The sequence below is a fragment of the Hemiscyllium ocellatum genome, chromosome 48 (genome assembly GCF_020745735.1).
Source record: "Hemiscyllium ocellatum isolate sHemOce1 chromosome 48, sHemOce1.pat.X.cur, whole genome shotgun sequence".
NCBI classification, from domain to species: domain Eukaryota; kingdom Metazoa; phylum Chordata; class Chondrichthyes; order Orectolobiformes; family Hemiscylliidae; genus Hemiscyllium; species Hemiscyllium ocellatum.
Window position 1 is genome coordinate 16,753,970 of NC_083448.1, and position 18,085 is coordinate 16,772,054.

At 49.6% G+C, this 18,085-nt stretch overlaps 1 protein-coding gene across 1 annotated transcript in view; it reads right to left on the reverse strand.

The window, feature by feature from the left end:
- Positions 1–616: 616 nt before the first annotated feature.
- Positions 617–18,085, reverse strand: part of LOC132836822 (rho GTPase-activating protein 25-like) — a 37,717-nt gene continuing 20,248 nt past the window's right edge. Inside the window, exons 4-11 of the mRNA XM_060856292.1 lie at positions 16,462–16,590; positions 14,082–14,289; positions 10,764–10,896; positions 8,669–8,742; positions 7,591–7,712; positions 5,239–5,411; positions 3,132–3,667; positions 617–1,986 (exon numbers count right to left, since the gene is read on the reverse strand). Coding sequence (XP_060712275.1) covers positions 1,791–1,986; positions 3,132–3,667; positions 5,239–5,411; positions 7,591–7,712; positions 8,669–8,742; positions 10,764–10,896; positions 14,082–14,289; positions 16,462–16,590 — 1,571 coding nt within the window. The 3' untranslated portion in view covers positions 617–1,790. The remainder of the gene's footprint in view (positions 1,987–3,131; positions 3,668–5,238; positions 5,412–7,590; positions 7,713–8,668; positions 8,743–10,763; positions 10,897–14,081; positions 14,290–16,461; positions 16,591–18,085) is intronic.

Below are 18,085 nucleotides of genomic sequence, written 5' to 3' on the forward strand. Positions count from 1 at the left end.
GTAAGGATGAGTCCAAAGGTGTGCAGGGTCCATGGATTGGCCATGCTAAATTGCACCATAGCTGCTGGAGGATCACAGCAGGTCAGGCAGCATCCTCGGAGTAGGAGCACGACATTTCAGGAATATTCCCTTCATCAGGAAAGTATCCAGGGATGTGTAGGTAAGGTGGATTGACCATGCTGAATCGCACAGCAGTGCCCAGGAAGGTGCAGGGTTAGCCGTGGGAAATACAGGGCTACGTGGAGAGGATGGGATGCTCTTCAGAGGGTCAGTGAATACTCGATGGGCCAAACGGCCACTTTTGCATAGTAGGGATTTTATGATTCGATGTAAATAGGGCCAGGATCCTTCGATGAGAAAGAGGAAGTCATCTGGAGATAATCAAACATTTATTTTCCCAACGCTTCCTTGCTCCCTGCTTTTCCCTTCACACAGTGTAAGTCAATATTTACATAACTATGGTTCAGCCACGGTCCCTGCTACAAACAGCAAAACTTAATGTGTAGTGTTTACCACACACCAGCCTTCAGAATCACAGAAGCACAGCACTTGGAGGGGAAAGGCTGAGATAAAAAGCATGAGTTCCTGGGAAATATATGCAGGACACAAAGACTGATTGTACCTTGAATAAGTCATTTGGTTTTAATCAGACAGTTTCTGTCACCTTTTCAGTCAGCTACTGTGACTGTGTTTATACATTCACAGAAGCTGAGCTCCAATTAGCTAACAGCTTGACCCAGCATTAAACAGAGAAGAGGCAGCAGCAGATAGCAAAGAATTGAGGCAATGTCCACATAACACAAACTGACAGCAAATGATGAACTCCTGGTACAGGCTGGGTCAAGCTGCTTGTGATCCAGGAGTGCCCACACTGTGGGCATTATCGGAATGGCACCTATCTCAGCACCGCCTGCAGGAAACACAAGGTGGCAAGGTCTACAGAACAATGGGAATACAGGAATCTGGAAAGGTTACTCTCCGTCTCACTGGCTAACAAGGCTGTGGGAGTCCGGAAAGACCACTCAGCCCCATAGGCACTTTCCACCCTGACCATTCAGACTGCCAATGACAGAGAGATTTGGTGACCACACCACTGGAGAGTCGATGAATCAACACACCCCGAGAGAGTAATGGAACCCCCTTCACTCCTGCTGAAGAACTTAGAGATGTCCTGCAGCCCACTCCCACTGAAGTTCCAACTCAGCTTCACCCTCCCATGTATGGATTCACCAACTCATCCCAGAGGAATATGGTTGATCACTCCAGCACTGCACTGGATATGGATTGAGATACACCAAACCAGAGAGAGGATTACCTACCCTGGTAAATCTGACCAAGTCTTCATATGGACCAGGGACTGTGATATTCTTGATCACCATGAGAGGGCTCACACACATAGTTGGCCAGGGTGGGGTGGGGTGGAGGGAGAGACAGAGAGAGAAAGACCGAGAGAGAAAGAGAGAGAGAGCAGCATTTTCTGTCCAGTGAGGAACATCACTGTCACTCAGCCTGTTGGACATATCCCTCCACACACAGAGTCAGACATGTCCTCTGTAGTCAGTGCCAGCCCACTGTTGGATTCCAGCCAACCGCGTTCTCAAGGGAATATTACTCAACATGAAGGGAGTCCTGCAGATTTCCCCTTGTCCTTGTCCACCAGTCAGGGTGGACTGTAATGAAACTTTGCTATGGGAAACGTGTGTGTGTGTCTGTCTGTCTGTGTGTGTCTGTGTGAATGAGTCCGTTCAGCCCCAGGAAAGCAGCTCCGTGAAGGGTGTTGAGAGGGAGTATTAATCTCCCTTGTTTTTCTGAAAGAAGTTGGTGAGTTCTTGCTCCAGCAGCTGGTTGCGTTTCTCTGCTTCCTGCCGTGCCCTGTTGGCATTTTGTAACCGGATCTCCAAGGCTTCATACTGTTTCCCAGCCAGCTCCAGCTCTCGGTTCAGTCGCACCACCTTGGCCCAGACTTCATAATTCTCTTTCTCCAAGCTGGAAAACAACAGCAGGATTGTCTGGGTCAGTGTCACACACAGCAGCAGCAGCAGCAGCAGCCCTGTCGTTACAGACACACACAACCCAAAGGTCACCGTGCCACACTGTGGGTTGTCACCCTGCAACACAGCCGAGGGAACTGATCCCACACAAGCAGTTGGACACGTTATTCACACTCACCAACTGCCTGGGTAGCTTCCAACTGTTTCCAATTGCTGCTCTAAGACAACTCAGTCTTCCAGCATCAAAGGGAATGGTGCTGGGGTGCACAATGGCCCCAAGTCTCTTTGTTGCTCACCCCAGCCTTCCTGTCCTGTCCCTTTTCAGCCCTGTCACCTATTCTGTTATCCCCCCCTTATCCCACTTGGTCTGCAGGATATCTCCCATCTCTGCGATCTGATGGAAAGTGGCAGTGTTGAACCACATCACCCTATTTTTCTCTCTCTCTCTCTCGCTCTCTCTCTCGCTCTCTCTCTCTCTCCCTCTCTCTCTCTCCCTCTGCGGACAGATGTTGCCTGACCCTCCAAGGGTTGCCAGCAGTGATAGCTGTGGGTTTTATTTTGGATTGCTGGTTCTGGAGAAGTGTTTTGGCTTTCACACTGTTGACAGTCCCACCTGGAGGAAATGCACTGAGACAGGGACAACCTGTCTGTGACAGTCTTGTCCCAGGGACACCAACTCAGTTTGCACTCTAAGTGGGTCACAGAAAGCCACAGCAAATGGTCATTGTACCCCACTCCCTGGACAGGATCATGCAATTCCTCTGATTTGCAGCTCAGCAAAGGATTTGTCCTTTGTGGCTGTCACATCTATCTGGATTTCCAGTTGACCCTCATCCCAATTTGTCTTGTGGTGAGGTTTTGCTCTTGTGGGTAGGAAGGACTGTACTTGGACATATTGCTGTTTGTTATTTGTGTTTGACTTTTGAGCCCATAACATGGTGAGCCAGAGGACCTAATCCTGTGCTGTACTGACCAATGTCCCTTCGCGTCAATGCCAGGCCTTGTACTGTCTGGTGAATTCTTTGTTCCATGTCTCACTTCCTGTCTGCACCCCATCTGCAGTTCCTGACCTATTCACCCCACCTCCCAGCCACCACCATGACAGCCCCCTGGGTTCCCAAATGTGTGTTCAACACTGACCTCTCTATTCTCTCCTCGTAATCCTTCCTCTTGCTTTCAAAGTCCTTCCTCAGTTTGTCCAGCTGTGCCCTGAACTCTGCTCCATCTGTGGCTCCGGAATCTTCCCCTTGGCTCTCCAGTTTGGGTTCCGTGGAGTGTTGGGATGAGTCGGTTGCTGTGTTCTGGCTCGGTGTCTCGTCACAGGGACAGGTAAGTGTCAGTCGACAGCTGGGGGGTTCCTGATCCTGAGCATGAGCCACAGAGGCTGTTGGTGGGACCTGTGTGTCACCGGGAGGGGAGAACTCGAGGTGACAGGGAGCCACAGTTTGCCGGCTATCCTGGGAGAAACTGCGCCTGTGCTTTTCCCTGAGAGGATCCTGGCTGTTCCTGACCGGGGAGCCCTTTGACCATTTCGAGAAGTCAGTGCTGGACACAGCATCCTCCAAACTGTTGGATGTTCCTGCACACTTCTGCACCGGGAGGGTCTGTGTCCTTTTCCGGGGACTCTCGCTCCACTTTTCCAATTCATCCTTTGCTGTGCTCACATCACGCTCTTCCTAGGGGCAGGAAAGATGTTCCTGTTAACATTCCCATCAATGTGACCAGCCTGCATTCCTGTAGAACATCTCATGGTCCTGACATATCCTAGAGCAGCTATCACTGTAGTCCTGGAGTCATACTGAAGAAACAGCGACCAGACAGCTTCCCCCACCCCACACGCACACGCACACACGCACACACACACCAAACAATGTCCTTGTATTTGTTAATCAGACTCGAACTGGATGAGACGCGGGAAATGCAGCAAGGATGTTCCTAATCAGAACCAGGGAGTCATTGGACGCTTAGCGTTGAGATGGAGAGAAATGTCTTCACCCAGAAAGTGGGGAGACTGTGAAATTCTCAGCCACATCTTTGAATATCTTCGAGGAGGAGTTCGGGCTAAAGGGGTCAATGGGTCATAAGGAGACAGCAGGAACGGGGAATGAGTTAGATGATCAGCCATGACTGTATTGAATGGGAGGGCAGGCTTAAAAGGCCGAATGGCCTACTCCCACTTGTATTTTCTATATTTCTACTACATCAAGGAAGGCTCTCAGGCCAGGACATTTTAGAAAAATCTAAAGGACTGCAAATATTGGCGACCTGAACCAGGAACAGAAAATGCTGGAGAAACTCGGCAGGTCTGACAGTATCTGTGGAGTGGTGAGAGAAACAGAGTAAACCTTTCGGGTCCAGTGACCCATGTTCAGAATGAGATCAGAGCCACCTACTTGCCTGTTTCCCCACAGGCGTATGGTGCTTACACCCACCCCCAACCCCGGCAGCCTGGCTGAGGGACAGTCCGGGTGACAGAGTGGCACCCTCTCTGTCCTGCGCTGAAGTCTGGGGATAGAGATGGGCTGACCCTTGACACTGGGTACTGCTGTTGTGCCCCTGCTGGAGATCCCTGGGAAATAACAAAGAGCGGGGGGGATGCTGAGACAGAGACAGTAACATAGCCCCATGTTCTAACCCTGTCCATTGCTGTTGGAGCTGTGTAAGCCCTGGATCCCACTTTGCTACTGGGTGTTGGCAGAGAGCCTGAAGGCTGCTAGCTGTGGCCTGGGGCAGTGACTCAATATGTTCCTGACCCTCCCAGATGTTGTTGAGCTCAGCAGATATCAGCTGTCTCTCCCAATTCCCCAGGACACCACTATCACTGCCTGAAGGTGGACCAGGGGCCATCACAGCTCATGACTGCAGATCTCAGTCAATATTTACCCTCCTTCACCCCCTGCCTCACTGCACACTCCCTCCTCACTCTGACCCCAGCTCACCCCCACACACTCTCTCTCTCTCTCTCTCTCTCTCTGGATCCGAACCCAGCCCCAGAGGAAAAATCTCCAGAGATCTCCTGGCTCTTCCAGCTCCCACCCTCCTCAAGAAACACGGATTGCTTTGTGCCTGGATCTCGGGCTTCCAAATGCCCTCTCCCCGACTCGCCTCCCCATCCTGGGAGAGTGCCTTTCCAAAGCCAGGCCTGGGATCTCCTGGGGAAAGGCAGGAAGGCCTATCTGATGGGCTGTGATGGTGGTGATTCAGAAGGCCTAGAGATAAGCTGCTCCGTGTGATCCACCAGCCTCACCTTGTGTGTTCCTGCTGTTGTTCCTGTTTGGGGGTCTGCAGCACCCCAGCCCACCATGCTTCTCTGGGCACATGTCCTCAAGGAGGGTGAAGGAGGCTTATCCTTGTACTTAGGGAACAGTTCATCATGTCTGCTGATCAGAACAGTCATCAGCTTCTGGATCTGAGGGGTCCCTGTCTCCAGAGAGAGAGAGACAGACAGACAGACAGACACACAAAGAGAGTTTCTGGTTATTGTCCTGCTGAGTTTTAACAGGGAGACAGCAGCACCTTCCCACCACACGATCAGTGCAAGGACAGTAAATACATGGACAGCTCCAACAAGCCCCATACTGGCCAGGCCCAGAGAGGTCTCACTAGCTGACTTCCCACCCTCCCTGCACACTCTCCCAGCTCTGGCCTCTGGCACAGCTTCTCTGATTGGAATCAGTCAGGTATTTCCAGTTGGTGTCCACAGGCTCACACACCCTCAGAGATGCTCTGACCAACAGTCCTGCAGTGGTTTGGAGTGACATTGAGCTGCAGGGTAATCTCCAGCTGTCAATGCAGGGCCTAGTTCACTCTGGGATCGTGGTTGGGGTCTGAAATCTCACTACTGCTTCTTCCCATTGGCTCCCTGACCCCTCCAGTCACTGACTGATGCTGCTCCAGTTTTGATTTCAATGTTTGCAAGCCCCATGCTTCTGTCAAATGTGAGCAAGTAACATGAACATTGTGAAAACTCTGAGGCCAATTCTATCACCAGTCTAAAGTCCGACTGTTTCAAGGAAGGGAACTGCAAGATACCACACTCCAGCAGTCATTGGGCATGCATACAATGGATTCCTACCAACTCTCACACCAAGCCACACTATAGGAACATTTCTTTTCCTTTACTCGATTTAACTCGGTCACCGTGTGAGGGCAGGGTGGGTAATCTCTTCCTGGAAAAGTTTCATATCCTTTTGCAGGGTGTGGGTGTCACTGGCTGGACCAACATTTGTTGGCCATTCCCCAGTTGCCCCTTGAGAAGGTGGGGGTGAGCTGCCTTCTGGAACCACTGTAGACCGGGAGGTCCAGCTTGACCCACAATGCCCTTAGGGAGGGAATTCCAGGATTCTGACCCAGCGACAGTGAAGGAACAGCGATATATTTCCAAGTCAGGATGGTGAGGGGCTGGGAGGGGAACTTGCAGGGGGGTGGTGTTCCCATGTATCTGCTGCCCCTTGTCCTTCTAGATGGAAGTGGTCGTGGGTTTGGAAGGTGCTGCCTGAGGGTCTTTGGTGAATTGCTGCAGTGTGTCTTGTAGATGGTACACCCTGCTGCTACTGAGGGTCAGTGACGGAGGGAGGGGATGTTTGTGGATGTGGTACCAAACAGGCAGATGATGTTCAGCTTCTTGATGGAGCTGGAGCCTTGTGGGCCAGTGAAGAATATTTGATGACATTCTGGATTTGGGCCCTTGTTAATGGTGTGACTGCTCCTTTAACAAGGTTAGGTTGCCATTTCTTTTTCAGCGGGGTCATAAAGTCATGGGTTCCGAGGTGTGGGGATTTGTCTACTTGACGAAGTTTTGAAGTTTAATAAAAATCCTTGTCCAATGAAAAGGGAGTGGCCAGTTCTCCCAGCTCAGCTTTTTTCTGGTTTGGTTTGGTTTTAGCAGTCTGGCTGTTCAGAGCTGCTGGTCAGGTAAAGCTGGGAAATCCAGAGAAACAGCAACAGTGGAGGGAGGTTCCATGTTCAATCTCTCTGCCATCTCTCTCTCTCCCTCTCTCTCTCTCTCTCTCTCTCTCTCTCTCTCTCTCTCTCTCTCTCTCTCTCTCTCTCTCTCTCCCTCTCCTGTAACAACCTGTGGCTAGCCTTACCTTTTTGCCAAGGGGTTTTTAATGTGGATTGTTGCAGGAATTTGAAATAGCATCATTAAATTTGGACAATCTGTTGGATTTTCAGATAGATTAAGTTATTCTGTATTCTGGTCTCTTTTGTTTGTGTTTCATTCAATAGCCTGTACATAAATTCTGTTTTGTTTAAAACTAAGTGGTTTGACCAGCTGCATCCCTCCTGAAATATCTACTTTACACCTGCCGAAAACAATCAGCAAAGTTAGGGTCTGGGCTACCTTCTGAAAATGTTTTGAGGGGGTCTGGCCTGGTCCATAACGATGGCGGATAACCACTGGGGAGTTCCTAGCCTAGGGAATGCTGTGTCAACACTCTGATGTGTCAGTCTCTCTCCACAATAATGAAAGACCCAGCTAGACTCAAACCGATTACCCTCTGGAGCACCGAGTGTTGGTCTCCACTACCTGACAGGGATGTAACGGGCAAGTTAGAATTCAAACAGGCCTCCCGGAAGACACGAGACCCTGACTTGCCTCTCATGATGGCCACGGGATCTTCGACCTTGGGCTTGAGGAGATTCACCCCGATGACAGTTGCCAGGTTGTCCACACTCATTTTATTGACCTTGGAGCTGAGCTGGACTTCATGTAAAAACCTGACCAGGGGAACAAAAAAAAACAAACAAACATTCACTCAGGAACCAATCGTCCGAAACAATTTGGAAAGAACATATTGGTATCAATGAGACAACAGGACAAAAAGAGGCCATTCCACCCCTCCTCTGCCTGCCAGCTCTTTCCCCAGGTCTGATTTTTTTTTCTGTTCCACCCTCAGCCTTTATCCTGTTCCTTTTTGAAAGATCCGGCTGAATTGAATTCCTCCCACAGTGCTTGGAATATGATCCACGATCCCTGCATCTACCTTTTTCAGGATCCTCGGATCAGAGCCATAGGGACCAGGGAATTGGTCTGTCTTTAAACCCCACTTGTCTAGTGAGGGTGATGGTATGGAAATTCTACCCCTGAGGATTCCCTAGGGAGTTACCCAGCAAGTGTTCCATGCTGGAGAACCACCTGGAATGCTGATATTCTGATTCCCAGCCTCGGGAAACAATATTGCCAGTGGACTCTAAAAACATTCTCCACTAGGGTTTCTGACTGTTGGGAATGGGTAGGGTCAACACTCCCAGGTGGGAAAATCCATCAGCAAATCATGTTTCTGGAATGTGACAAGGAAGCACTATTACTTTGTCCATTCAGCCACTGTCCTCTATCGAAACCTTGAACACATAATTCCCATCTCTTCATGCCAGACATCCATTTCTTCCAAACTTGACGTTCCTGTTTCCAATCCCACCTGCATTCATTGCCATTCCAACATTCCCACCCCTCTGAAGTCCAGACCCCCTTTTACATGATCCACATTGCTCTCTCCTGAGCTCCGCATCACCACCACCTCCACCCCCACCCACACCGACTTCCCAGATCCCTGACTGCCATTCCCTTCTCCCTTCTCCCTGTCTCCAAACCCACATCACTCTCTGTTCTGAAGCTGTGGAGAGGCCAAGGTTGGGATGAGAGTGAGTGAGTGTGTGGCATGGTGGGACAGTACCTGCAGATGTAGCTGAGGAGGTTATAGTTCACCTGAGGCAGTAAGGAAATCTGCCTCATCACTTCCTGTTGACCCTGTGGAGAATAAGTTACAGGTCAGATGGATTGTCTCCTCTCATTGTCCACTCTGTGAATGTTTGAAAGAAGATTCTGGTGCAGTTTCAGAGTCTGTGTTCACTGTCCCAGTCAATATCTCTCAACTGATACCCCTGCCCTCCTTTTCACATGTCATACATGTCAATTTTACAATCCCAATCACACCTCTAAATGACATTGAGATAATCTCAACACAACACCAATGAGATAACACATTCTGGAGATCTGAAACACGAACACAAAATGCTGGAGAAACTCAGCAGGTCTGGCAGCATCTGCAGAGAGAGAGAGAGAGAGAGAGAGAAAGAGAAAGAGAAAGCAGAGTTAACAGTGACCCTTCTCCAAAGGCAGTTCCTGTCAGCTGTACTGGAACACTACCCCATACCAGCATGTAACAAAACCACACCGCACCAGCTCAAGCCCTGACAGGGAGTTATGTGGGTCTGTTCTTCCATTGAGTCAGAGTGATGACAGCTGGAGGAGATTGCTTGAGCCTTCCCAATGTGAAGGTAACATTTCCAGCTCTCTGACCTGTCTCCAGAATGAGTTTCAGAGCTCACAGTGTGGTCAGCTTTCATACACCATGTTCCCCAGGGTGACCTGGCTGACATTAAGAAATGCCTGCTTTCTACAGCTAGTCAATCTCTAACACCATCCATATCTTCCTTGGGGTTTCACTGGGGCAGGACAATGACAGCCCCAGTGTTGTGTGATGTCTCACAGTCAGTAAGTCAGGATGCCTTTAGGGACCATGCCTGTGATATTATCATTGCATCACAGTGTTTGACCTGAAGCCTTAAGGATCACATCCCCCAACTTACCCCGGATCACTAGAGGAATGTGATTCTTCTCTGTTCTAACCTCAGATGCTTCATGTTAGCCCAGACACTTGTGTGCCTGAGGTATGTCATCTTTCTGTTTTACATGACAGCTAACTGTAATAACTGTCTGTTGGATCCTTCAATACCACAACATCCACACCCAGCATCTTGTGGTCTGAGCGATGGTGTTGTCACATCAGCTGAAACTCCATGGTGTTGGAAGACCTGAACCCCTTCCCTTTGCCCACTGCAAGGCCCCAGCAGGTACACACATTCTCTGTGCAGCTGAGAGTGGGAAACATCAGAGGATCCCAATGCACCATCACAGTGACAGGTTCTGCTGGACATCCACTGGGAGGTACACAGAATACCAAACTGTAGAGGTCAGGAACAGATCCTCCAGCCCCCACCCCATGTTGTGCTGAACATGACCTCAAATTAATGCCTGCCCTTGACCCACGTCCCTCCACTCCTGGCACATTGATGTGCTTATTTCAACATTCCTATCACATCTGTCTCTGCCATCACCCCAGGCAGTGTGTTCCAGGCACCTACCAGTCTCTGTGTGAGAAACCTGCCCCTCACATCTCCTTTGAACATCACCCCCTCCCCTTCAGCTTCAGTGTATGTCCCCGAGTCTTCGACATTTCAACTCCAATGGGAAAAAGATTCTGATCATCAGTATGCATCTCATAATTTCATCGACTTCTATCAAGTCTCCCCTCAGCCTCTGCTGCTCCAGAGAAAACAACGCAAGCTTTTTCTCGGCTCTCCTTACAGCTCATAGCCTCTAATCCAGCATCCGGATGAAATCACAACCGTACCCTCTCCAAAGCCTCCATATTCTCCCTGGAATGTGGTGACCACATCTGATTGGAATATTCTCAGTGTGGTCTCACCAGGGTCTTACACAGATGTAACAATGAACCACAGGATGGTCCATACTGTTTTACTCTCTCCATCAGCTGTGATGAGGGACAAACCCTGTGTCTTTCCAGGACCTGAACCCTTCCGAGCTCAGTTCCTCTTTATTCTGAGAATCGGAACCAGGTCATCACTCTGAAACATACTGGGATTCCTGCTGTTGTCTGTCTGAACACATGGCAGTGAGACTGAGAGATTGGGTTCTGTTTCACCCAACACACAGAGCACTGCAGAACACACAGGTCCAGAACTTACCTGCTCCTCATCGCTGTTCATGAGCTGGCTGCAAGTCAGGAAGTCTTCATACTGAGACCAGGGGACAACTGGTTCGGGGAGCTCTCTCAGGTACAGCTTAAAGAGAGAGGCAACGGTGTGTACATCAGTGTTCCTGCAAGAGAAAACAAGTTCCAGTATCTCCAACCCGGAATAGAAAAGGAAGGATTCACAGGAATTCACTCCACAAATAACCCCACAGGTGGCATGATCTATCAAACAACTGAGAAGTTCAGGTGCTCTTCCTCCCAGTGACAAAACCCTCACTGTTAGGGGAAGGAATTCAGCCCCAGGTTTCCCACACTTCAACCTCAAATGAATTACTGGATCAAATGACTTGGATTCAATGGGAATGATGTGGACGTTTGTTGACCTTAATAACATAAATTGATTGGTGCTCCATCTCCCACCTTCAAAATTCACTCCCTCTGCCACTGACCCTCAGTAGCAATAGTGTGTACTACCTACAACATGCACAGCAGAAACTCACCAAAGTTCCTCAGACAGCACCTTCCAAAGCCATGACCACCTCTATCTGAAAGGACAAGGGAAGCACGTACATGGGAACACCACCCCCTGCAAGTTCCCCTCCAAACCACTCACCATCCTGACTTGGAAATCTCTTGCCTTTCCTTCAGAGTCACTGGGTCACAATCCTGGAATTTCCTCTCCAAGGACATTGTGGGTCTACCCACAGCAGAGGGACTGCAGTGGTTCAGGAAGGCAGTTCTCCCCCACCTTCCCAAGGGGATAACTAGGGACTGGCAATAAATACTGAGCCAGCCAGCAACCCCCACATGCCAATGCCCAATTGAGTGAGGCTTGAGTATGTGCCTGCTCTCAGGGACAAAGCTAATAGGACCTAGCGAATGTTGTTTTCTCCAATGAACTTATCCCTTAGGTTTTCCCTAATGTCTGGGCTGAGCTGGGAGAAAGCTGGAGAAGATGGTGGAAATAAGGACTGTCATGTTTGCCCTGCCCATTTACAGAGCAGGGAGTATACATCCAAAGGCTCTTGATCTGTTTGTCATTGTTTGTATGCCATGTATTAGGGCTTGGAATGATTCTCTGGAGAGAAGTAATGTGCAGGGATATGTGGAGATTGGAATTGGCATAATCACAATGGGGTGAGTGGCCAGTAATGGCAGCAGTGCAGAGATTACCACCTCTCCCCCATGGTGGAAAGATGATGCTTCCCTGAAACACTGCACAATCATTGAGCAGAGAGCTGAGGGGCCAGTGCCCCTATCCTTGCTCCATCATTGGCAAGTGACCACCACATTGCTCAACAATGGCACGGTGGCACAGTGGTTAGCACTGCTGCCTCACAGCGCCAGAGACCCGTGTTCAATTCCCGCCTCAGGCGACTGACTGTGTGTGGAGTTTGCACGTTCTCCCCGTGTCTGCGTGGGTTTCCTCCGGGTGGTCCGGTTTCCTCCCACTGTCCAAAGATGTGCGGGTCAGGTGAATTGGCCATGCTAAATTGCCCGTAGTGTTAGGTAAGGGGTATATGTAGGGGTATGGGTGGGTTGTGCTTCGGCGGGTCGGTGTGGACTTGTTGGGCCGAAGGGCCTGTTTCCACACTGTAAGTAATCTAATCTAATCTAATCTAAAAAAAAACTGTCCTAGTGCTCAGGGTGCTCAAACTAACCTGTTCTGGAACAGATCAGTGCTCAATCACCCCTTCAGCTTGATCTGAGATCATCCCTGTGAGTGAGGGCTCAGATTATAGTTCTGGCCAAGGTGTGACCGAAATACTTCTGTTATCACCAAATCTTCGGAGGAGAATAACCTTGGCAGACCAAAGTTAGGATCTGGGAGACTTGGTTTTCTCTTTCTCTCTCTCTCTCTCTTTTTCTCTCTCTCTCTCTGTGTCCATCTCTCTCTCTCTCTCTCTCTCTCTCTCTCTCTCTCTCTCTATCTCTGTCCTCTACTGAGCTATTCCATCTGGTCCCGACTCTTTCCAAACTCTCTCTTCCTTGGTTCTCACGTTTGCCACCAGTTCCCCTCACATGCAGAGAGGTTGGTGGGACACTGGTGTCAGGGTTATAATGGGGGAGGAGGAAAAACAAGGTGGTGATATTCTGGACAGCTTCTGTTTATTCCAAGTCTCCTGAGCCCATGCTGCCTGCCAATGTTTCTGTCTTCTCAGTCTCAGTTCATTCATCGCTCCCTGAAGATGACTGGGAGGACATCTATCGTCAGACCCCAGGCATGGGACAGATTGGATGAGCCAATCAATCTTTCCCTGTCCACCCTTCTCTGTCTGTTCATACCATAATGAAACATAGGAACAGGAGGCAGCCACTCGGCCCCTCCAGCCTGTCCCACCATCAAATGGGATCACGGCTGGTCTGAAGCCTAACTCTGTTAACCTGGCCCATTTCCCTTTCACATCTATGTTTCACAAACATTTTTCTCTCTCAGATTTCAAGTTAACAACTGATCCCACATCCACTGGGGTTTGTGCATGAGTTCCAAAGCTTCCCCCCCCCCCACCTTTGTGTGGAGGAGTGCTTCCGAACATCTCTGGCCCACATTCTCAGGCTGTGCCCCCCACCTCTCGAATCCCCAATCAGTGGGAGTAGTTTATCTTTGTCTCCCCTGTCTTTTTCCTGTTAATATCTCAGCTCACCCCTTAACCTTCTAAATTCTCGAGAAAACGATGGTGCCCACCTGGTGTCTCAGTACTCCACCTCTGGGAGAAATGAAGAAAAATGCTATGGTGGAGACATTGAAGAGGGACATCCAGATGGTTATGGGATGATAATGGTGTGTAGGCTTTTTGAAAAATGGCAGGAGATTGGCATAAGATGGCAGAGCTGGTGCAAGTCATGATGGGCTGAATGGCCTCCTCCTACCCTATCATGATCCTGTGAATCCGAGTCCAAGAGCACTCAATTCCTTCCAAAGTGAGTTTTGGAAAAGTGTGCAGAGTTCAGGGAGGGAATGTGTGGATGTGTAGCCCCTGTACCCCCTAGAAAACCCCCTAGTTTTCCCACAGTAAAACTACCAGCAACAGAAACACATCTCTGTCCAAGGTCATGTTCATTGTGTGTTGGTGATGATGGTGCCTGAGCCATGAACCAGGTGGTTGGTTTGAATTTGACACAGAGTGGGTGATGGCATTATGGCTTTAAGAGTGTGCTTTGCTCTGGTTTCTTTTAGAGAGCGTGACTTGGGGACAGATAGCAAGCAATCTACAAGAAGATAGACAACTGGTGAGGCCTTGGATTTTTTTTAAAAGTTGAAACAATAGAAGCAGCCTGACTGGGTGTTGGGAAGTGTTTATCTGCCTACCTGTCGAAAGAAGGTCTCTCTCCAGAGTCGAAAGCATCTCTCAGTTCTTTCACCTGGTTGTCTTGCCCTGGAAGGCGGAAGATGCCTTCCTCATTCAGCCCATACTTCCGAATGAACTCTGTGCACTGCTCCATGACCATAGGCACCAGGTGCTGGCCAAACTTCTGCTCATATGCCACCGTCTCTGCCAGGCGCTGACCGAAGACAGCTGAAAGAAGAGGAGTTCAGGTGAAGACGGTGATGGGCACTACACATGTCCTGGAGCTTTTGCTCCAAGGTCCCCCCTTATGTGGCTTGGCCCCATCCAAAGCTCAAAGCCTGGAGCACAGGAGGACCATGCTAGCTCTTTAAAAGGGCCATTGCCCTTCCCTCTTCCTTCTCCAGGACCTGCTGATCACATTATCAAAGGGATGTTCCTCATCCCTCACTCAGGATATGGATTCAATAGCCTCAGACCCATTCACTGAGCCATTTCTCTGACCATGGTATGTGACTGTCTCTAGTCATGGGCACATCCAGATTGGATCCCATGATGCCTACCTAGATTGAGGATATGTGAGCTCCAAATCTCTGAGCATTATCCCCTCCTTTGGCACACCCTAACTCAGTACAAGACCTGCTTGTGTTGTCCATACATCTCTGCATTTTCTCAGCTGTCCATTCACCATGACAGCATCCAAGTTAACCTAGTGATGTCCATTGGAGAGATGTTCTCTGGGCTGCTTCCCAGAATATTCCCAAAGCCTCCACAAACTCCACCTTCTTCTCCAAGGAACAACTCAAAGGAAACTCACTCTTCACGGCCCCAGGGGAAACGCTGAGCTGTGTCTTTCCTGAAACTCTCGGAGGTAGCCAGCTGTAGGCAGCATTCAGGGAAACCTACTCACTCAGAGAGAGAGAGATTGGATTGGATGGTCAACTGGGGGGGTATCCCTCATCCCCCATCCAGGCCAAAGGTTCCATTGGGTGTAATCAGAGAAGTATCTGGGATTTCCTCCTGGCCAATCCTGGGTTCTTAACCCAGCCCATGAGTCACAGACAAGAACACCCATTACTGGAGCATCTCAGCAGCTCTCACAGCATCTGTGCAGTGGGAGACAGAGATTCAATTTCACTTCTTTATACTCTGCAAATTATCGGGGTCAGAAAGATCATGGCTGTTTTGTAGAATCTTACTGTAAGTTAATTTATCAAAGCATTTCTTTACAATCATCAGCAGAAGTAGACCATTCAGCCCATCGAGTCTCAGACACTGAGGTCGTGACTGACCTGCTCACCCATGACTCCCCCTTTCCTGCCTGTCCCCCAACACCCTTGATTCTCCCTCCCTCCCCTCTGTGACCCAGCCTCTCCATCCCTCTGCGGGAGAGAATCCCACAGCCTCACTCCCCTCAGAGAGGAGAAATTCCTCCACATCTCTCTCTTCAGTGGGTGACCCCCTTTCTCTGAGAGTACACCCTCTGGTCCCAGACTCTGCCACAAGGGGGAACAACCTCTCCATATCCCGAAGGATCTTGTACATTTCAGCAAGGGTCTCCTGTCATTCCTCTGCGCTCCAGTCAGTACAAGCCCACCCTACGCAACCTGTCCCTCCATCCCCAGGATCAGCCAAGTGAATCTTCTCTGGATTGCATCCAATGGCCAGTCTATCCTTCCTTAGAGAAGGGGCTGAAAACTGTTCATAGGATCCCAGTTGGGGTTTGAGTAAGGCCTGGGAGAGTTTGGTGAAAACCTGCCTATTTTTATCCTCCAATTGAGAGTGGGCCCTTAGCGACTGGGTCTCCTGAAGTCTCTTGCCAGCTGGTGATCACATTCCTGAAGGAAAGCCATGCTTCCCATGAGGATGGTATGGCAGTGTGGGGAGCTGGGAGGCTGGCATAGTCTGGTCTGGCAATGAGTAGTTATCATGGATGTATGTGTTGCTGAGGGGTGGGCTGCTCTGAGTTCTCAATGCAACAAAGAGCCTCAGCTGTACCAGCCAAGACCATGGGCAGGAGCGCACTGATGGGGTGCCAATCGAACCACGGTCAGGTCAGTGGATGAACAATCCAGCTTCCTGTTCTGTGGACATGGCCAGCTGGAGAGAAATCTGCAGAGGTGATCCCATTGATGCCCATGACATTAGTATTAAAGACCCAGTCTGGTTCATCCAAGGAAGGTCATCTACCATCTTCACCCAATCTGGGTTGGCATGTGACTCCAGGCCCACAGTGGGATGGTGGTTTAGCTGATGACCCGAACACCCCATCAATGGCCGGAAGCAGAGGCCATCCCTCTGTAAACATGCTGAGTGAAACTCTTCACCTCCAGAGTGATGTGAAACAAGGAGGGGCAAAGACCAGGATACACTGGAGAGAATTTCCAGAGGATAGTGTGGTACCTCCACTGGACAGCGTTCCCATGGCCCGGCGAATCACTTTCACCCAGTCTTCCATTTCGTTCTGTGAATTGGCCATCAGCACATGGGAGTCCTGAACTCCTCCTGTCCGCTCACGGTCACTCGAGCCCACTGTAAGACATCACATGGGGAGAAATGTCAGCAAACAGCAGGCCTTTCAATCCACTACCACTGACCCACCAACTGGCTTCAGATTCACTCACAATCACTCACCAACAACGGACATCACCATGTCTGACAGTCTGACAGTCTCAACAGCAAATAGAAAGAACACCGGTTGGTATCCAGTGGGTTTTTGAGAATAGGGACTGTGCAACTTCAGTACCATCACCAGAGGAAGAATGATGCAATTGTATCAGACTGTGCATCAGACGTAGTCTCTGGTCGTTCTGACCAGCTTGTGTGTTGGAATTGTACAGGGCGGTGGGAAAGCCACACCTGGAATATTGTGTCTAGTTTTGCTCACCTTATCTGAGGAAGGATGTTCCTGCTAGAGAGGAAATGCAGTGGAGGTTTACCAAATGCTGGGATGGTAGGATTATGGTCTGAGGAGAGATTGAGTCGGTTCAGACTGTATTCACTGGAGTTGAGAAGGATGAGGAGGGATCTCAAAGGAAGCTATAAAATAGTGAGAGCAATTGGCAAGGTAAACCCAGGGATGGTGTTCCCAATGGACGGGCAAGTCCAGAAACAAGGGTGCTTGGTTGAGGATAAAGGATAAACCTTTCGTGCTGATATGATGAGAGATGTCTCTATCTGATACTGCTGAACCTGTAGAATTGACCAACCCAGAAAGCAGTTGAGGCCAAGATACTGTGATTTTAAGAAGGTGGTGGATGCAGCTGTTGTTTCTGATCAGGGTTGGGGAAGAGGGCGGATTAGGCTATTGAGATCGAGGATCAGTTAGGATCCGATTGAATGGCAGTACAGGCTTCAGGGGTCAAATATCCTACTCTTGTTTATATAAGAGCATCAAACCAGAATGAGGCCATTCAGCCCATCGAAAATGCTCCACCATTCCATCATGGCTGATCTGTTTCTGAACCCCATTCTCCTGTCTCCTCCCCATAACCCTTGACACCCTGACTCATCAGGAACCTATCTATCTCTGTCTTAAATACACTCAGTGACTTGGCCTCCAGAGTTTCACAGATCCCCCACCCTCTGGCTGAAGAAATTCCCCCTTGTCTCAGTTCTCGAGGGTGGTCCCTTCACTCTGAGGCTGTGCCATTGGGTCCCAGTCTCTCCCACTGGTGAAAACATCTTCTCCATGTCCACCCTATCCAGACCTCTCAGTATCCTGTCAGTTTCCATCACATTCCCCCTCATCTGTCTAAACTCCATCGATTACAAACCCAGAGTCCTCACCCTCTCCTCACATGACACGCCCTTTATCCTGGGGATTATTCTTGTGACCCTCCACTGGATCCCCTCCAATGCCAATATTCCCTTCGATATGGGACCCAAAACTGTTCACAATATTCCAAATGTGGTCTGCCCAGAGCCTTATACAGTAAATCCCTGCTCTTGTATTCCAGCCCAGTTGAAATGAATGCTAACATTGCATTTATTTCCCAACTGCCCACTGACCCTGTAAGTTAACGTT